This window comes from Manis javanica, chromosome 13, assembly GCF_040802235.1.
Source record: "Manis javanica isolate MJ-LG chromosome 13, MJ_LKY, whole genome shotgun sequence".
Taxonomy (NCBI): Eukaryota; Metazoa; Chordata; class Mammalia; order Pholidota; family Manidae; genus Manis; species Manis javanica.
The window spans coordinates 55,126,734-55,147,802 of NC_133168.1; the positions used below are offsets into that span (position 1 = coordinate 55,126,734).

Below are 21,069 nucleotides of genomic sequence, written 5' to 3' on the forward strand. Positions count from 1 at the left end.
AATAACAGTGCTTCCCAATTATATCCATTCCATGGAATATGCAACTAGATAGTCTTGAAGCTGGTGTCCCTAAAGAGCACACTGTATGATCACACTTGACATCTAAGTAGGTGGATAACTAAGAGCTGATAATGTTTTAGAAACCATGTTTTTAACCCTTTTACTTCTGATATTCTTGCCAACACTTAATGATCCTTCATACCTCAGCCCATGCAACATGGGACTTGCAGTCAACAGTTAAGCCCCACACCAGCTACTTAAACATATCAGAACTTCTCACCTTGCTTAAGCCCTGTAAGGCTCAGAATCACCATCTATAAAATAGGAATGATAACAATACCTACCCTTCAAAGTTATTTTGAGTATTAAATGAGATAATGGATGTGAAAAGGCCCTTTATAATTTTAAAGCACTCTGTAACATAATTAAAATAATGGATATGAAAAGGCCCCTTATAATTTTAAAGCACTCTGCAACATAATTATGCAATGTGAACAAAGCTTATGCTTTCAGAAAATACAGAAAATTTCCAAGTAATATAACAGACTACAAGACATGATTTTTGGATATCACATAATTTTAGAGCACTAGCAATTTAAATGTTAATAAACTTAAAACTATATATTGCTTTGTTCTTATTTTTAATTTATTTTCATACATACTTATAAACAGAATCTATCTTCAAGGAAAATGGGTGAATTTACCTCCTCTCCTTCCTTAAGTCCCCTTTAAAAGTAAAAACAAAATAAACAAAAGACCTTTGAAAGGAAGGTTGTCTAAACAGGAAGGTAATGTCACTTTCTTGAAGTCACTTTTCAAAATGTAGCAATGCTTCAGGCTGCAGACTGAATTTAATGAACAAGTCAGCCATACTCCCTGAAAATTCCACACAGCTTAATCAGAGTATTTCCCCTTGCTCTTCAACTGATTTTGCTAGGTAAAAATATTATAAGTCACCTTTCTTTTTCATTATATTGAATATGAGTACATTCATGATATTAAATGATAAACTGCTGTGCAGTTATCATTACTATTATGACTATAAATAAACACATTAATCAATTGAAAGTGAATATTCTGAAATACAACTTACTGTCAAAACCAGGTCACAGAGTGACTGACGGGCTGCAGACTGTAAGGTTGCAGCATGCAGACAGGGAGCCAGGCTCATGGCACATGACTCCAGGAGGAGCAGCTTTCTAAGCCGGAAGGATCTCCCAACCCAGAGCCTCCATCTGCTTTTCTTTAACTTCCACCCACAGCAATGCCTGAGATCAATCCCTCTCCATATGAAAGGAACTGCCAGGCACTCCATTACTCTCCTCTTCCAAATTAACCACATCTGCATGTGTGAACTCCTTATAAAATGGTGTCCTGACTCCTCACCATCCTGGGCAAACTTCTCTGGATGGACTACATGGAGGCAACAATCCCCAGTGAATGTGCTATCCCAAGCACCCTCTAAATGGTTCAATATACCATGGAACTCCTCCTGTGAGCAGATTACTTCTATTATTTGTAATTTAAATTTATGAGCATTTTATTATGTGCTTATTTATTTGCAGAAGAGGTGTTTATTTAGGGATGTTTGTCTCTTTCCAGGTGTATATATTGAGCTTGTTTCCTGATAGTTGAAATTTTTATGGTTATATGAATGTTCCCCCTTAATTTTTCAGAGAACATCTTAATATTTTTTATTCAAATTCAGTACCCTTAACATCCCTTAAGGTCAAAGGAAAAATAACTACATGCATCTAACTATTAAGTATTTTCAAAAGATAAACCACAAATTTCTGCCAAGAGCAGGAGAACTCTGAAAAATGCTATGCAGTCAAAACTAGAATGATCAAGAGATCTTCAAAATATATTATAGTAACTAAGTGTCCAAGAAATACATCGACTGGGTCCTGTACAGTCAGATAAGTCTTGAATGAGAAAATCATTTTGGCTAAACTTTTGATAATTATAAGCAAGAGTTGCAGGTGGAGTGAGCTTTGAAGCCTTTTATTCTATCTCAAGGACCTAGCATGGTACCTGGAACATAGTAGGCATTTTGAGATCATACCATGTTCTAGAACCCAGGGATATACCTGTAAATAAAACAAACACAATTCCCTCCATTCATGCAGCTTACATCTGCACACACACTTGTAAGAATTTGTATAATGGCAGTATACATTAATGAATTAATAAAAGCAAAAATACAGAAATTCACATTCCTACCTCCTCACCTTCCACCCACAAGAACTGTTATGATTATAATCTTAAAAGCATGGCTATAAAATAGAAATGTTTCATGGTTTATTGCCCTTAAGGGATCATTGATGTGCTATGATTTAAGTGAACAAAAGAAACTATGTCAGGCCTTCAAATAAAGTAAGTAAAAGAGTGGAAATGTCATCTTACTTAGACTTATCTACTTGTCAAAATAGGGTCAACATACTTAACCATTTGTTCTGGTACAATAATAGGTAAGTGATATAGTCTTTAAAAATACACAATTTGTAGCCTCTAAGTATCTAGACATATTTTTTTTTACAAGTCATCATTTTATAGAGGAGAAAACTAAATGACTTTGTCAATATGCAATAAATTAGGATCACAGCAATGCCAAGCTCTCCAGTCTCCCAATGCCCAGTCCCTTTATTCACCACAGCTTCTCTCTGTCACCTCTGGACAGAGGAAAAGGAGATGAAAACTATAATAGAATACACAGGAGCCCATTTTAATGTTTTCCTAAAATTTTAGATCTGAAATCAGGGTGAAAGAGGCTAAAACTGGAATTCTTAAGAAATAAAACTTCCACTAGAAACTATGAAAGTTACACTCAATACAGCATACGGTAGGTGAAATGATCAAAGACTGGTAGAATTCAACAAAATAATGTTTCCATTCACTTCAAACTGATTATCACCAATGTCAACAATTACAGGGGCAGGGATTTCTGAAAGCAGTCATAATGCCATTAAAAGCAAAGAAATTAACATCAGTGATATTTTACCTTCCATCTACTTTTTTAACAACTAAATTTGATAATAATACTCAGTTTGAGTGGAAAATAACAAATATGCATACAAGTCCCATGACTATCTTAAAGAAAACAGGAAAACAGATGTATATATGAAAAAATAATTGGGTAGCTTTTTCAAAACTAACCTTTTGACCTAAACAGACAAGCATATTTTTGTCTAAAATTTTACTCTGTCATCTGTTGAAACCAGTTCTTTAAATCTTGGATCCAAACACCTATCCAATGCCAATCACAAAACATACTGACAACTTTGGAGTCCAATGACTGATTTATTGACACTTCTGCCAAAAATTCTATGTTTAAAATGAGTATTTCCTTCCAAAAGTCATTCCAGGTAATGCAACCAATGTAGCCACTGCTCAAAATGCTTTTGGAACCAGTCTTTGGGAAGTGCCCTCAGAGCCACACAACAATCCCTGTAAGAAAATCATTTGTTACTTGAAAGTTGTACCTCATATGTGACCCACTGTGATTATCACCCAGCTTGATCACCCAACTCATTCATCAGATTTGGCACTTAGTTGGCTACTTTCAGAAATCAAATTCATCCTCAAAGGAGAAAAGGTTCCTTGCTACAGTTTTCCAAACACTGAGGCAATTCTCAGGCAGGCTGTTCCATGACACATGTTGGGACACAGAGCTAGCTGAAAGGGGAAAAATCGGCCCTGCTCATGTGGGTCCACAGTGCAGTCAGGGATGTTCGCCAAGGCACCAAGGTTGCTGGTCCTGTGAGAGTGGAGACCTTGCCATGGATGGTTCAGGCAGTCAGTGGTCCACCCTTATGTTAGGGAGATCTTTCCTTCCAAAAAGAGGCCACAAAAACTGAGAGCAACAGTCCTGGCCTTAGTAGCCTTAGTTTAAATCTGAGTTCTGAAACCTTCTAGTTCTGTTAATTTGAGCAATTAATCTGCATTGTATTTTACACTTTTGGATAAAGTCTGTTACTAAATAACAGATGTAATTTTAACTCAGAAACTTTACATCAAGTCTATTTTCTATCACATATTAATGGAGGACGCAGAATCTAATAGTTAGATGCTCATGCTCTAAAGTAAGACAAATCTGGGTTCAATCCCAGCTCTCCCACTTAGTAGCAACTGACCTTAGACAAACTACTGGAGTTCTATGAGCTCCATTTGCCTCTGTAAAATGGGAATAAAAATATCTCTCTTGAATGGTTGTGACTAAATGAGATAACCTATATATTGGCATTGTCCTTAATACATCAAAGTGCTCACTAACTGTTGGCTATAATTATTGTTTGGATGTAGGAAGAAATAAGATGAGTAAGAGCCAGTTTCTACCCCCAGGTTGTTCAAAGGAGCCCAGTGGAGTTGGGGAAGAACACAACAGGAAGCATTATGTCTTCAATAAATCAGCAGCAAAAAGAAGTATGTGGTTCCACGTGAACCAGAGTGGGAAACAGTCCAGTGTACTGGAGGATGGATGAGGGAGAGCCAGAAAGGCTCCTGAGAAAAATGCTCTTTGAACTGTGTTTTGAAAGATGAGTAGGACTTCCCACATGGTGGAAACAGCAAATGCTAAGGCACAGAATTATGTCAGCATGGCACTCTGGGGACCAGAGGTTGCATGCTGTCTTTGGAAATCAGACGCAGGGTGGTGGTATCTATTGGGAGGGGCTGGCTTATCAGTCAAGAACTCAGATTTTGGAACCCAGAGTCTGAATGCTGTCTTAGTGGCTTACTATGAACTGCATGACCTCAGGTAAAGTACTTAGTCTCTCTGTTCCTGTTCCCTCATCTGTAAAAAGTATGATTTAACAAATACTTGCAAAGCACCTAGTGCAGTGACTATTAGCACAAATTAAGTTTTCAACAAAATTATCATCATTGACCATAAGCAGCAGGACCATGGAGGGCAGAAAAGAAGGTCTGGTTTCCAGGGAAGAGGGTTAGCAAAAGCAGACACAGCACAGGTCTCCTAGCTACCAGCTGTTCAGGGCAAGGATGAAAATCCACTGAGAGGTTCCTTGGTGGTGGGGGAGGGTGCGGGACAGGCAGGCGGTATCCAGGCAGAAACCTAGTCAAAGGCTGAAACAGACAGTGCCATCCCACAAGGATCCTCCTGAGCCACACCGTAAGCCCATGCCCCAGCAGATGTGCCTGAAAGCAGTATTTCCCCTCCAGACTGGCCTTTGACATGGTTTATCTCAGCTGCAGGGAGATGCCGGGCTAACACAAAAGGGAAAATTAATGAAGGGAGGACGATCTTTTAAATAAGTATCTTTGGAAACACATATTTGCATGTATAAATTACAGTATACCTAATAAAAATTCCACCACTTTAATACCAATCTCAGTGGGATAAAAGTAAAACCTGTAATCCTATTTTTCATATGCCTTGTGCTATTCTCTAGTAGGGAAATAGTTCTACGCAAACTGAAGAAGTTATGCGAATTTCACTGCGATCTTTAAAATAAGGCAACAGTATCCCCTACTTTCATCACTGAATTTTATAGAGTATTTATTATTGCTGGGGAGAGTTGAATTAACCTAATGAGTAATCTCAGATCTATCAAGGATATGGCCATTTATAATTCATGAATACTTTTTAAAACAATCTGCTTTTGCAAATAATACTAAATCTATCCCCACTGTCTATAACTTCTAAAAATTTGATATCCAAATTTTTTATATTTGTGGTAACAGGTTACAGGCTTAACATCAGCCTAGGGGCTCCCTAGTGCTATACTGCTCCCTTGTGGCGAGCATAGAAAGCTGCAGTGTGATTTTCTCGCCTGTTCCCAGTTTCTTGGTGTCTTACTTCCTCACTGTGCTTTCCATTTCCATGTATGCTGCCTTAAATACTTTCTGGAATAAGACAAAGATCTAAATAAATAGGTAAAAAAATTTATAAAGTGGGTAGTGTTTCCTAAGAGTTGAAAGCATGTTTGAAAACCTACCTGCCTAGATTCAAATCCCAGCTCTCCCACTTACCAGCTGTGAAAACTGGGAGAGTTACATAGGCTCTTTACGCCTAATTCCTCCTCTGTTAAGTGAGGATAACAATAGTACCTTGTGTTGTTATGCGGATTAAATGAGTCAATATATGTAAAGCAGGAGCCAATACAGCGTAAGTGCCATTGAAAATGTGAGCAATTGCAATCACCCAAAAGGTAAATTACAGCCCATCCCCACTACAGTGTAACTGAAGTTCTTGGGGACCCACAGACCACTTCCCCAGAGCGTCCAGCCCAAGACCACATCTCCTAGTAAGAATATTTGGCACAAAATACAGCAGCTGAAATGCGGCCATGTTGAGCCATGATTATGCCTCATTTCACTGGCTTGGAAGGCGTAGTGCCAATACTGGACAGTGGACTTCACACATTCCACTTGGTCTCTTCATTTTATGGTTGAGGAGGTTGGGGCCCAGAGAGTGGTAACTCTGGCTTCCTGGCACATTTCCTGCACTTCTTTCATTTGCCCCCAAGTCTGCAAGATGGGTGATAACTGCTGACTGCTTCTGAGTCCTTGTAAATATAATCGCCATGAAGAGAAAAGGACAAACTGGCTGACCAACCCTGGGTCACCCACACAGAAACCTGGGGATACCAAAGGGGAATAGATCTTTGGAGACTGAAAGGCTTTCCTACCCATCCCTACCCCCAGCTTTTAAAATGCAAATGTTTTCAAGAAAATAAGTGTAAGAACTCTCCTGGTTGGAGGACGTCAGGACAATGGGTACCTGGAATTCTGGACAACTCATACTACCCAAGCTAACTGCAGAGTAAGGCAGGCTGGGCACTGCAACGTTTTTGAACCCGTGTTCTCTGTAACGGACTTCGAGGCACCACCATGATTAGAACTGACGAACTGTGGAAATTGCCCTTGGCTACGAAGGCTGCCTTGCTCAAGGCCATGCCCCCTTGCCCAGGGTTTAGTCATGCCCACACCCTCAGAGCAATGGGAGACAACTCTGAAAGCCACCCCAGCTGCAGAGCTCCCTCTGGAATCTGCTGAGGCCTCGGCAAGACTACAGCACCCAGGCCTGCTTCCTCCTTTGCAAGGTATTATCCTGAGAACACACCGAGACTTCCTGCACATTACCCTCTATCTCAGAGGTCTGCTTCCCAAAGAACCCCACCTGTAACAGTCTTTTCTATTTCATTGCCCGAACCTGTTTTTGTTGTTGTTTTCAATTTAAAACAAATCCAATTGCATACTTATCCTCTCAGATCTAATGAGAGTCTATGCTTAATATCCAGCAAAACCTACTTAAAATCCTTTCCCCATTGCTACCATTTATAAATGGCTGCCTCTCCCCCAACCAAAATTCTATTTAAATTTCATAATTAAAGAACAGTTATATTCTCATGGCAAAAGCAAGGCCTTTTGATATCTGCTCCCCACAACAGTCCTGTGCCACTATATTCAATCTGTGGCCCCCCAGGTTCTGTTGCATATACTGAGGAAGCCTAATCTCCCCTCCCTGCCCCAACAACCACTGCTGTCACCACCTGCATGTCTCAGTCAAGATTTTGAACAGCATTCACTTCCTGCAGTCTCTATTATAAAACCAGTATTTTTTCATCATTTTCAAATGCAAAATAGTATTAGAATGCTTTGTTAAATGCCCTTGCTTAAACACCTTAATTAGCTTCTAAGGGGTAAATAACAGCCAACTGGGAAGGTGAATGCAACCCAGTTTAAGGCATCTGAGGAAGAAGGAAGAGAGGAGGGACTGTCTTCACAGGGCAAGTGGGAGAATACTTTAGAGAAAGGAGAAGCAGCTAGTATTTATGTAACTTCACAAAGAGAAACGTTTCAGCATTCATGGTATGTTTAGACAGTTTCAGACGTAATCAAGTAAGATTTCATGAAGGCCTACACAGAAACTGCAGTAAACACAATCACCAGGAGCCCAAGCTCAAGCCTTTCTGGAAGCCTCCTGAAGGAGAATTTCAGGGCATGTGGTCACATCTCCAGGGACACAGGACTCAGAGACGAGCTCAACATCAACTCGGTCCCCATGGATGATGGTGCTAAAAGGCACTCTGCGCAGGCAGGAAATTCATTCTCAAACAGAACAGACAAGCAGCCCCCCACCAAATCAAGTTGAGCTTTGTCAAAAAATGTACTTCACTTGGTTGAAGATGTTATCTTCAAAGGTTCCTCCTGGTTGTTGGGGAGAGGTTGGTTTATTATTTATTTTTGGATAAGGAAACTATAAAACTGAAACTGCAAGACTGCCTTGGTGGTTAAAAGCAGTTATTTCAGAGGAAAAAAAATCCAACTGCAAGGGCAACGAAAGAGGAGAAGAGGCAGGGTAAGGAAAATGTACAGGAGGGGCAGAATGACTGCAAGAACAAACTACTGATAACAGGATGGGAAGTACCAAAAAACTACACAGAAGGACTAATAGGCAGGTGTCAAAGCTACACTGCTATGCTTGCTGTTGTGAATGCTTTGGGCTGCAATGACACAAAACCCACAAGACCTATTTTTCTTGTTTATCTTTCTCATATAAGAAGTCGGCAGGCAGCTCTTGCTGGGGTTGGTTCAACAGCTCATCGATGTCAGGGTTCACTTCTCTGATCTGAAGCCTGTTACTCATGGTCATAAGTGGCTGCTACAAGGCCACTCCTGATTAAAAGGTAGTCAGGGAAAAAGGGCTTGGAAATGGAGGCGAGGCAGGCTACCAGTTCCCTACCACAGCAGCAAGAGAGCTGCAGACAGACTGGGCTTTTCCAAAATGGGAAGAGTCTGGCCAGATGGGTGGGTGCTGGGTCCACTCAAATGGAACAGAAGGCCCCTGCCTGCTGCACAGTTAGGAAATGTAAATTTCCATCTCACATAAGTTTGTGTGCAAAGAGGGACAAAATACCTATTCCAAACTCATGGTTTTATCTGCATTACCCAAGAAATTCTACCTACAGAACTCTTTCAGAAAAACAAAGTTGAAACTTTATGAATGTCATAAGAAGAAAACATGAATAAGAATTGCTATAACACACAACAAAGTTCAAAAGCCACATTTGTTTACAACGGTAAGAGACAAAGGAAATAAAATGCTAGGTTTTACATATTTGCATAGAAATGAGGGAAAACTTGGGGAGAAGATTCTTTAAATACTTCTAATATTTAACAATTAAAATCAGTTTCTAAGATGAATTCTTTATCACTTCAGGAAGAATTTTTAGGAGGCTCAATCTATGTGACTCAAACTATAACTATTCTAATGAAAAAATTTTAATTTTACATTCTTCGAAATCTCCAAATTCCTGGAGGCCAAATAAACCAGATTACTACCAATTTTTAAAAGATTTCAAAGGCTCTTAAATTAGAAAATCACAACTGCTTTAAGAAATTGTTTTTAAAAACCCAAATATACTATCACTTGCTGACTAGTACAATATTTAGTTTACATTAATTATTGACCCATTAAAATGGTTTCTGTTACTGTATAGTAAAACCCCACTGGTCTCAATAAGAAACATTAAGCCATTTACTATTTACCTCTTAGGAAAATCATTCAAAGTATGTATTCAGCTTTTAATAACATTAACATACATACACCAAAGAAAATCCATGCACCTATCATCAGTAGCCAGATGCTGCTGGATCTTCCAAAACCAGACAGATATTCTTAAGAGTCAAGACCCTTCAGACCCCAGCACTAAGATATCCCAGTGTACAGACTTCATTTAACTTCATTAACAGAAGATGCGCTCCTTTAACCTATAGTGAAAGGCAGGTTGGCACATTTCTGCAATCTTTCCTTTAAGGTGTAGACACAGCTACCTTTTGTGTTTATCAGTTCTTTGTCTTCTGTGATCAACACCTTTTGTGTTTATCAGTTCTTCCTTTAGCTCATTATCCTTTCGACTATGAACTGTGAGATCCAAACTAAAAAAAAGCAAATGTTTAACATAAAAATTATTCTACTGTAAAAAATGAATGGCAACACAAGCATCAAACAACCCCTCGAGGTTTATTCATACAATAATAAATATTTGAGAGTGGGCTGTGTGTCCAGCACTGTGCTGAGAGCTGAGGACACAAAAGTGAGCAAGACAGTCTCAGCTGCACAGACTGAGCTCCCAGTCAACTTCAGGTTGAGTGTCTATGTGTCCAGACCTAATCTAGATGCTATATTATACACAGAAAGAGATAATTCTTTCTCTAAGATGCTCATAGCTGGCTGCAGAGAAAATGCTAAGAACAGTGAACAATAATAATACCTCATTTATTCACTATTATCAGAAATCAGTGTTCCACCCAAGTGAATTTCTTAGGTAACTAAGTTTTCAAATATCCTAGATTTTTAATAAACCAGGTTCTCATCACTGCTCTTGCTCTGCCTATTAGATGTGGGATTATGGGCAGTTACTTTAGCACTATAAGGCTCATTTTTTTGTGTGTGTGTTAAACAGGTAATATTGGCCTAGTTGGTTTTTTTAGGATGTTGCTGTGAAGATCAAATGAGATGAATAAAAAAGTACTTTGCAAGTTATGACCTTGTATATAAACACTAAACATTTATTTTCAGGTACATTTGCACTTTTTTATTGTAACAGTTCTAAAGTAAACTCTATACCTTTTTGTCTTCTTAGAGTTAAGAATTTTCTGAGTCAACATGATAAACATAAGATTTGTAACTACATACACACATGCAACAGTAACTCAGAAACTGCACACCCAGCACGTGAGCAGGACAGCCTCCCCCAGGCTGTTACTCTCTTGGAGCTGCTGTCTGTTTTTTACTTTTCCCATCTCCCCCTCCACTGATGACCACCACTCCTCAGCACCATCCCCCTGACCTCACACACTGTCCCTCTTACACAGTCCTCTTGTTCCCAAGGCTTATGTTTATGTACAGCCTCAAATAAATTACAAAATGGGAAAAGCACCCCCAAAATTAGACTTACACCCAAATAAAAAAGACTTCAAGTAAGGAACACTCTTAAGGGTCAAGGATTTGAAATACAGTGTGTGTTCTTTTAAACAACCAAGAAGAACTGTCATCAAAGATAATTATGATTCTACTTGTTTTAAAGACACAGTTAACATTCCATTTAACCACAATAATCCAAAGGCTTTATATCTGACTGAGGAAAATACTGGAGTATTCACATTTAACTCTGGTTAGGTTGAAGCTATCACTTCTTCTCTGGTCCTCTCAGGGTTTCAGACACCCAGTTCCTTCTGCACACAGCAAGTCAGCACAAGTATTTTTCAAATCAAGTGTTTTATGTCAAAAAACTTCATAGTAGGCTGAAAGCTAAAATGAGCATGTAAAAGTTAACAATAGAAACACTAGCAGTGTCAACAAACAACTGTTAGCCCATTCTGCGTTCCTTCAAGAGAACTTGAGGGCAAAGATAGATCATGAACAAAATGCTTTAGAAAAACTGAAAAATTAACCTTACTCACCCTTGAGGTTTCCGGACTAGAAAATGGAGACGTCTCACAAGACCTATTTTCTTTCTCAAAGGAATCATCTTCTTGGAATGCAAATTTCTGCTTAAGTGCATGGGATATTAAAGACACTGGATCCCAATGTGAATTCTGTCTTTTCCTCTTATGAATGGGTCTACCTCCAGGTGACCTATTTTTTTTAATAGAATAAATTAAAACTGTGTTATTTAAGCTACTTGTTGACATACAGCAGAAATATGAGCAACATAGATTACACTCTAATTAGTCTTAAAGAGATTAAAATTTTTTGCCATGGGATAAGGAATTGGAGGACAGAATGAATTAGAAATCAGAAAAACAAGAAAACATGTTGTGGGGCTCTACCACAATCTTATATGACCTGGGATTTATCAAATATCTCTCTCTTTGCTGAAGATCTTTATTTTTAATTTTCTAATTTTCCAGTGGAACATTTAAAGAAATATTTGAGAACTTTTAAAAGGAGTAAAGAGTTCATGAGAAAAAATTTCATCAGGCTAATTGTTCATTCAATCTTCAGTTAATGCCTACTATTATACCAGGCCCTATTTTATGCTTTGAGGATAGAGCAGTATCTTGCTCCTACGGATCATTCTGGTGGCAGATCTTCAGCGAACAAGTAAGCAAGATCACTGTGGACAGTAATAAGTGATGTTAGGGTAAGGATATTAGTGGCTACGACGAAAGCACTTTAAATGAGATGATCAGGAAAAGTCTCTTTAAGAGACGGTATTCTCTTTAAGGAATGACAAGAAGTCAGTTTTAGTACAAACATCTACTGGATGCAACAGGAAGGAGTGTGGCACGTGTGAGAAAAGAAAAAAGACCAGCAGGTACAGCTAGAGTGCAGTGAGTAACATGGGAAGCAGGACTGAGATCACAGAGATGCAAGTGCTGCATCCTGGAAGGACTCGGAGGCAGAGCAAGGTGTCTGTGTATTACTCTAAGCACAAAGGAAAACCACCAATGGGTTTTAAACAAGGAATGGCATGATCTAACTTCCATTTTTAAAGGCGCTGTCCAGTTACCATATGGAGAAAAGCTACGGAGGAAGAGTGAAAACAGAGACCAGTTAGGAGGCTAGTGCAGAAGTCCAAGTGAGATGACATGGTAGCTTAGCCTGGAGGGTGGCAAGTGGATCCTGAGGGTCCACAGATTTGAGCTACGTGCTGAGGGAAAGGATATGAGACAGAAAAGAAAAGAAAAAACAAAGATGATTCCTAGATGTTTGGTCTGAGGCACTGGGTGCTGGTTTTGCCATTTATTAGACGCAGAAGACTTGGGGAAGAACAAGTTTTCAAGTGGAGGAAGGGAACACATAGGAAAGAAGAATTCTGTTTTGAACATGGAAGCTTGAGATACCTGTGAGACAGATAAATGAAGAGGTCAAGCAGGCATGGCCGGAGAGGAGAGGTCAGGGATAGAAAAATAAATGTGAGAGTCTAATGACATAACAGCACATAGCTGTTATGTAAACCAAAGGAAGGGATGAGGCCACCAAAGGAGACAGTGTGGATGGAGAAGAGAAGGGGGCTGAGGACACAACGATATTTAGAGACCAAGCCCAAAAAAGAAGAGTAAACAAAGGAATAAGAAGGAGTGGGCAATGATATCAGAGAAAGACCAAGTGTGATTTCCTCAAAGCCAAGTGAAGAAAGGGTTCCAAGGAGGAGGGAACCATGGACTGTACCGAATGCTGCCAAGAGGTCAATTAAGGGAGGCAATGAGAATGGCCATTAGATTTGGCGACACAAAGTCACTGGTGAGCTTGAAAAGAATAGTTTTCAAGAGGGTGATGGGAAGAAACACCACATTACAATGGGTAGAAGAAAGCAGTGAGAAAGTAAACAAACTATAAACATCAAGAATTTATATCAGAAAGGGAAACAGAGAAACAGTAACAGCTGGGAATACACTGTTCTGAAGATGGGAAATACTCAGGAGTGAGGAGAAGATAAAGTTAAGAAGGAAAATTTGATTCTGCAGAAGATAGAAAGGATAATCTTAAGTGAAATGCTTTAGACAAGAGAAGGGGACTCAGTAGCCAAGGGATAGCCTGGATGTGATCAAGTATACTTCATTCACAATAACGAGATGGAAGGCAGAGAACATGGGCAGTAAGTTTGTAAATGTAAAGATGTGGGAATCTCATCTGACTTTGCAGTAATATATAATACACTGCCACTTGTAGAAATTGAGGGAACAGGGGGATGGAGGGAACAGTCTGCTTGCCTCATAGTTGCTTCTCCAGTGTGGTGACCAAGCCACCATTTTACAATGACTGGACCCAGTGATACCAGTAAGCAATCTAGTTGGGACCAAGTGTGCACATACAGCCATAATACTTTTCTCTGTACTAGCTGCCTCATACCAGGATTGAATCATAACCTAATAATGAGATGAGTTATGTCCTAACACTATAATGTAAAAAACGTATTTACTATCTCACCAAAAACCTCATTAGGGATTTCCAGGTGAACATGACACATCTCTGTGAAATCCTATCAAAATGAGAGTAAAGAAATGAAAAATATGTAGACTCACAAAGACATAGAAATGAAGAGGAGAGAGTAGATAAGAGTTGCAACAAAATGTTGAAAGCCAAAAAGCTGATAAGCGAAGAGAGTATTGGCGGTGAGCTGCCTTTCAGAAAACAGAGAGATTAAAGAAAAGCCCACATATGGACTGATACGGTCCTCCCTTTTTCTTTCCCCACTTAGCTCTCAAGTTGCCTGACTTGCACCTCCTGTGTAATCCCCAATTCTCCTGATCAAGAAGGAGATTGAAGTATATAAATGTTCGATCACTGTGTTGTACACCTGAAACTAATGTAATACTGTGTGTCAACTACCCTACAATAAAAAATAATTATCTGAAACAAAAAAAAGGAGATTGAAGAACTTTCTAGAAAAACCCTTTAGCTCCAAAGAAAAGATATACAGCTACCAAAATATGGTCCTGTCCAACAAACAAAATCACTCTAGTCAATCACTAATCTGTGAACCTACCAGTTAACAATTCTACCTCACATAAAGAACTTTCAATCAGATTTTCCTTGTGTCACTACTAAATATGAATGTATAGCCAAGAATCACCAAATACTAAATTCAGGCTCCAGAACTTTGGAGACCAAAATCAAGAAGAGGAAAAAGGGAATTCAGGAAAAAGAGAATTCCAGAGCAAAAGAAAACTTAAAGCTATAGTTAATATTTTCAGGAGGACAAAACAAAGCAAGAAGATACAAAAAGGGGCATTCAAAGAAAAATGGCTCTTATACATTAAAAATATAATGGCAGAGAAAAATGCAAGAGGAGAGACAAAGAAAAGCAAGTGCTTTTTGAAAGTCTTAAAGGGACAGGAACCCCACAGCTGGACAGAAGCGTCCTGGGACAGTTATCCCAGCAGCTGGGAATCCCGGGGAACTCTGGGCACTCTAATCCCCTGGGCAGCAGGGCAGCTTGGAGACCCCTCAAGGAGATAAACAGCCTCCCGACCGTTTCCCCTCCAACGCAGCTCCGCCATATCATAGCAGCGCCCCAAGGCAGGCCACGCCCACTGCAGCATGGAGCTAAACTCCGTAGAGGCCAGGCAAGAATCAGAAACCCCATCTGCGCACTGCTAGAGGTCACTGTTCTCCAAGGAGAGGAAGGCCACAAACCAACAAGAAAGGACGTTCTCCCAGCCATCACTTGCACCAGCTCCGCAAACTATCTCTATCACCATGAAAAGGCAGAAAAATTTGATACAGACCGAAATCATGACCCCTGAGAAGGAGATAGACCTAACCAGTCTTCCTGAAAAAGAATTCAAAATAAAAATCATAAACATGCTGACAGAGATGCAGAGAAATATACAAGAGCTAGGAAGATTACAGAAGTGAAACAATCTCTGGAAGGATTTATAAGCAAAATGATAAGATGCAAGAGGCCATTGATGGAATAGAAACCAGAGAACAGGAACGTATAGAAGCTGACACAGAGAGAGATAAAAGGATCTCCAGGAATGAAACAATATTAAGAGAACCGTGTGACCAATCCAAAAGGAACAATATCTGCATAATAGGGGTACCAGAAGAAGAAGAGAGAGAAAAAGGGATAGAAAGTGTCTTTGAAGAAATAATTGCCGACAACTTCCCCAAACTGGGGTAGGAAATAGTTGCTCAGACTATGGAAGCACACAGAAATCCCAACAGAAGGGACCCAAAGAGGACAATACCAAGACACATAATAATTAAAATGGCAAAGATTAAGGACAAGGAAAGAGTACTAAAGGGAGCCAGAGAGAGAAAAAAGGTCACCTACAAAGGATAACCCATCAGGCTATCATGACTTCTCAACAGAAACCTTACAGGCCAGAAGAGAATGGCATGATATATTTAATGCAATGAAACAGAAGGGCCTTGAACCAAGGATACTGTATCCACCACGATTATCATTTAAATATGAAGGAGGGATTAAACAATTCCCAGACAAGCAAAAGTTGAGGGAATTTGCCTCCCACAAACGACCTCTACAGGGTATTTTAGAGGGACTGCTCTAGATGGGAGCACTCCTAAAAAAGAGCACAGAACAAAACACCCAACATATGAAGAATGGAGGAGGAGCAAAAAGAAGGGAGAGAAATAATCATCAGACTGTGTTTATAATAGCTCAATAAGCGAGTTAAGTTAGACAGTAAGGTAGTAAAGAAGCTAACCTTGAACCTTTGGTAACCACGAATCTAAAGCCTGCAAATGGCAATAAGTACATATCTTTCAATAATCACCCTAAATGTAAATGGACTGAATGCACCAATTAAAAGACACAGAGTAATAGAATGGATAAAAAAGCAAGACCCATCTATATGCTGCTTACAAGAGACTCACCTCAAACCCAAAGACATGCACAGATTAAAAGTCAAGGGATGGAAGAAGATATTTCATGCAAACAACAGGGAGAAAAAAGCAGGTGTTGCAATACTAGTGTCAGACAAAATAGACTTCAAAACAAAGAAAGTAACAAGAGATAAAGAAGGACACTACATAATGATAAAAGGCTCAGTCCAACAAGAGGATATAACCATTATAAGCATATATGCACCCAATACAGGAGCACCAATATATGTGAAACAAATACTAACAGAATTAGAGAAGGAAATAGAATGCAATGCATTCGTTATGGGAGATTTAACACACCACTCACTCCAAAGGACAGATCCACAAGACAGAAAATAAGAAAGGACACTGAGGCACTGAAAAAAAACACTAGAATAGATTGACGTAATAGACATCTAGAGAACTCTACATACAAAATCAACAGGATACACATTGTTCTCAAGTCCACATGGAACATTCTCCAGAATAGACCACATACTAGGCCACAAAAAGAGCCTCAGTAAATTCAAAAAGATTGAAATCCTACCAACCAACTTCTCAGACCACAAAGGTATAAAACTAGAAATAAATTATACAAAGAAAGTAAAAAGGCTCACAAACACATGGAGGCTTAACAACATGTTCCTAAATAATCAATGGATCAATGAGCAAATTAGAATGGAGATCCAGCAATACATGGAAACAAATGACAACAACAACATAAAGCCCCAACTTCTGTGGGATGCAGCAAAAGTAGTCTTAAGAGGAAAGTATATAGCAATCCAGGCATATGTAAAGAAGGAAGAACAATCCCAAATAAATAGTCTAACGTCACAATTATCAAATGTGGAAAAAGAACAAATGAGGCCTAAGGTCAGCAGATGGAGGGACATAATAAAGATCAGAGAAGAAATTAATAAAATTCAGAAGAATAAAACAATAGAAAAAATCAATGAAACCAAGAGCTGGATCTTCGAGAAAATAAACAAAATAGATAAGCCTCTAGCCAGACGTATTAAGAGAAAAAGAGTCAACACACATCAACAAAATCAGAAACAAGAAAGGAAAAATCACGACGGACCCCACAGAAATACAAAGAATTATTAGAGAATACTATGAAAACCTATATGCTAACAAGCTGGAAAACCTAGGAGAAATGGACAACTTCCTAGAAAAATACAACCTTCCAAGACTGACCCAGAAAGAAACAGAAAATCTAAACAGACCAATTACCAGCAACGAAATTAAAGCAGTAATCAAAAAACTACCCAAGAACAAAACCCCCAGGCCAGACGGATTTACCTTGGAATTTTATCAGACATACAGAGAAGACATAATACCCATTCTCCTTAAAGTTTTCCAAAAAATAGAAGAGGAGGGAATACTCCCAAACTCATTTTATGAAGCCAATATCACCCTAATACCAAAACCAGGCAAAGACCCCACCAAAAAAGAAAACTACAGACTAATATCCCTGATGAATGTAGATGCAAAAATACTCAACAAAATATTAGCAAACCAAGTTCAAAAACACATCAAAAGGATCATACACCATGACCAAGTGGGATACATCCCAAGGATGCAAGGGTAGTACAACATTCGAAAATCCATCAACATCATCCACCACATCAACAAAAAGAAACACTAAAACTACATGATCATCTCCATAGATACTGAAAAAGTATTCGACAAAATTCAACATCCATTCATGATAAAAACGCTCAACAAAATGGGTATAGAGGGCAAGTACCTCAACATAATAAAGGCCATATATAATAAACCCACAGCTAACATCATACTCAACAGCGAGAGGCTGAAAGCTTTTCCTATGAGATCGGGAACAAGATAGGGGTGCCCACTCTCCCCACTGTTATTCAACATAGTACTGGAGGTCCTAGCCATGGCAATTAGACAAAACAAAGAAATACAAGGAATCCAGATTGGTAAAGAGGAAGTCAAACTGTCACTGTTTGCAGATGATATGATATTGTACATAAAAAACCCTAAAGACTCCACTCCAAAACTACTAGAACAAATATCGGAATTCAGCAAAGTTGCAGGATACAAAATTACCACACAGAAATCTGTGGCTTTCCTATATACTAACAATGAACTAATAGAAAGTGAAATTAGGAAAACAATTCCATTGACAATAGCATCAAAAAGAATAAAATACCTAGGAATAAACCTAACCAAGAAAGTGAAAGACCTATACCCTGATAACTACAAGACACTCTTAAGAGAAATTAAAGAGAACACTGACAAATGGAAACTCATCCCATGCTCTTGGCTAGGAAGAATTAATATCGTCAAAATGGCCATCCTGCCCAAAGCAATATACAGATTCAATGCAATCCGTATCAAATTACCAACAGTATTCTTCAATGAACTAGAACAAATAGTTCAAAAATTCATATGGAACCACCAAAGATCCCGAATAGCCAAGGCAATCGTGAGAAGGAAGAATAAAGTGGGGGGAATCTCGCTCCCCAACTTCAAGCTGTACTACAAAGCCACAGTAATCAAGACAATTTGGTACTGGCACAAGAACAGAACCACAGACCAGTGGAACACATTAGAGACTCCAGACATTAACCCAAACATATATGGTCAATTAACATTCGATAATGGAGCCATGGACATACAATGGGGAAATGACAGTCTCTTCAACAGATCGTGCTGGCAGAACTGGACAGCTACATGTAAGAGAATGAAACTGGATCACTGTCTAACCCCTTACACAAAAGTAAATTCGTAATGGATCAAAGACCTGAATGTAAGTCATGAAACCATAAAACTCTTAGAAAAAAACATAGGCAAAAATCTCATGGACATAAACATGAGTGACTTCCTCATGAACATATCTCCCCAGGCAAGGGAAACAAAAGCAAAAATGTACAAGTGGGACTATATCAAGCCAAAAAGCTTCTGTACAGCAAAGGACACCATCAATAGAACAAAAAGGTACCCTACAGTATGGGAGAATATATTCATAAATGACAGATCCGATAAAGGGTTGACATCCAAAATATATAAAGAGCTCACACACCTCAACAAACAAAAGGCAAATAATCCAATTAAAAAATGGGCAGAGTAGCTGAATAGACAGTTCTCCAAAGAAGAAATTCAGATGGCCAATAGACACATGAAAAGATGCTCCACATCACTTGTCATCAGAGAAATGCAAATTAAAACCACAATGAGATATCACCTCACACCAGTGAGGATCGCCATCATCGAAAAGACAAACAACAACAAATGTTGGCAAGGTTGTGGAGAAAGGGGAACCCTCCTACACTGCTGTTGGGAATGGAAATTAGTTCAACCATTGTGGAAAGCAGTATGGAGGTTCCTCAAAAAACTCAAAATAGAAATACCATTTGACCCAGGAATTCCACTTCTAGGAATTTACCCTAAGAATGCAGCACTCCAGTTTGAAAAAGACAGATGCACCCCTATGTTTATCGCTGCACTATTTACAGTAGCCAAGATACAGAAGCAACCTAAATGTCCATCAGTAGATGAATGGATAAAGAAGATGTGGTACATATACACAATGGAATATTATTCAGCCATAAGAAGAAAACAAATCCTACCATTTGCAACATGGATGGAACTAGAGGGTATTATGCTCAGTGAAATAAGCCAGGCAGAGAAAGACAAATACCAAATGATTTCACTCATATGTGGAGTATAAGAACAAAGAAAAACTGAAGGAACAAAACAGCAGCAGAATCACAGAACCCAAGAATGGACTAATAGTTACCAAAGGGAAAGGGACTGGGGAGGATGGGTGGGAAGGGAGGGAAAAGGGCGGGGAAAAAAAAAGGGGGCATTACGATTAGCATGTATAGTGTTGGGGGGGCACAGGGAGGGCTGTGCAACACAGAGAAGAGAAGTAGTGATTTTACAGCATCTTACTACACTGATGGACAGTGACTGTGAAGGGGTATGTGGGAGGGGCTTGGTGTAAGGGGGAGCCTAGTAATCATAATGTTCTTCATGTAATTTTAGATTAATGATACCAAAATTTAAAAAAATTAAAATTAAAATTAAAAAAAAATCACTGATAACATTTTGGTTCATTTCTCAAACTATAACAACATACCTACCGTTCAATGGCACGAAGCTTCACTTTATTCATATCCTTTAGAACATCCATCATGTTTGGAACATCTTTACTTTTCTTGTTTTTTGAACGACAACTATAATTGGTTTTACTAGCACCTGGGTGCTGCTTTTTCAGGCCAGCTGCTGAATTATCTGAGTCACAGATATTGTCAGATACTGGTTGTACGAGAAGAGAACATTGAGGCTGCAGAGCAGAAAACTGAGGCGGCAGGGGTGGAGGAGGAGGACAGAGAAGAGCTGAACCTGATAGCAGATCTGGCCCGACACTTGACTGAGCAGTCGCTGATGATGGCAACTGTCCCAAACCACTAGGCCCATCATTCAAGTCAAGGAAGCCTAAAAACAAGTAGTCTGCTGAAAAATCATGCAAAATTCTCTCCAACATAACACTAATTAGAACCAAAACAGGAACAATTTTCATAATGCTATGAAAATAATATGGTAGCCAGGAAGGAGACGCAATCTCATCTGTTTAGTAATTTCTATAAATCAAGCTAAATAATAAATTTGTTTTTAATCCAATTAGGATTATCTGTGTAGGCCCTTAGAGGGAAGAAAGGAGAGAACGCATTTTAAAAATAAAATAAAAAGTGCTTTTTCAGTAATTCACATACAATTTGAATTTCATTCTCTAT

The 21,069-nt window shown here is 39.0% G+C and overlaps 1 protein-coding gene across 5 annotated transcripts in view; it reads right to left on the minus strand.

The window, feature by feature from the left end:
- MTFR2 (mitochondrial fission regulator 2) overlaps window positions 1-21,069 on the minus strand; it is a 104,748-nt gene that overhangs the window by 76,707 nt on the left and 6,972 nt on the right. For 3 of the 5 annotated variants that reach the window (XM_073219646.1, XM_073219644.1, XM_073219643.1), the window contains 2 exons: window positions 20,416-20,770; window positions 11,428-11,602 (listed from right to left, as the gene is read on the minus strand). In XM_073219646.1, the coding sequence (XP_073075747.1) occupies window positions 11,428-11,602; window positions 20,416-20,770 (530 nt within the window). Of the gene's footprint in view, window positions 1-8,986; window positions 9,901-10,548; window positions 11,276-11,427; window positions 11,603-20,415; window positions 20,771-21,069 lie in introns of those variants that run through there. The other 2 variants (XM_017650191.3, XM_073219645.1) reach the window with 2 other exon arrangements.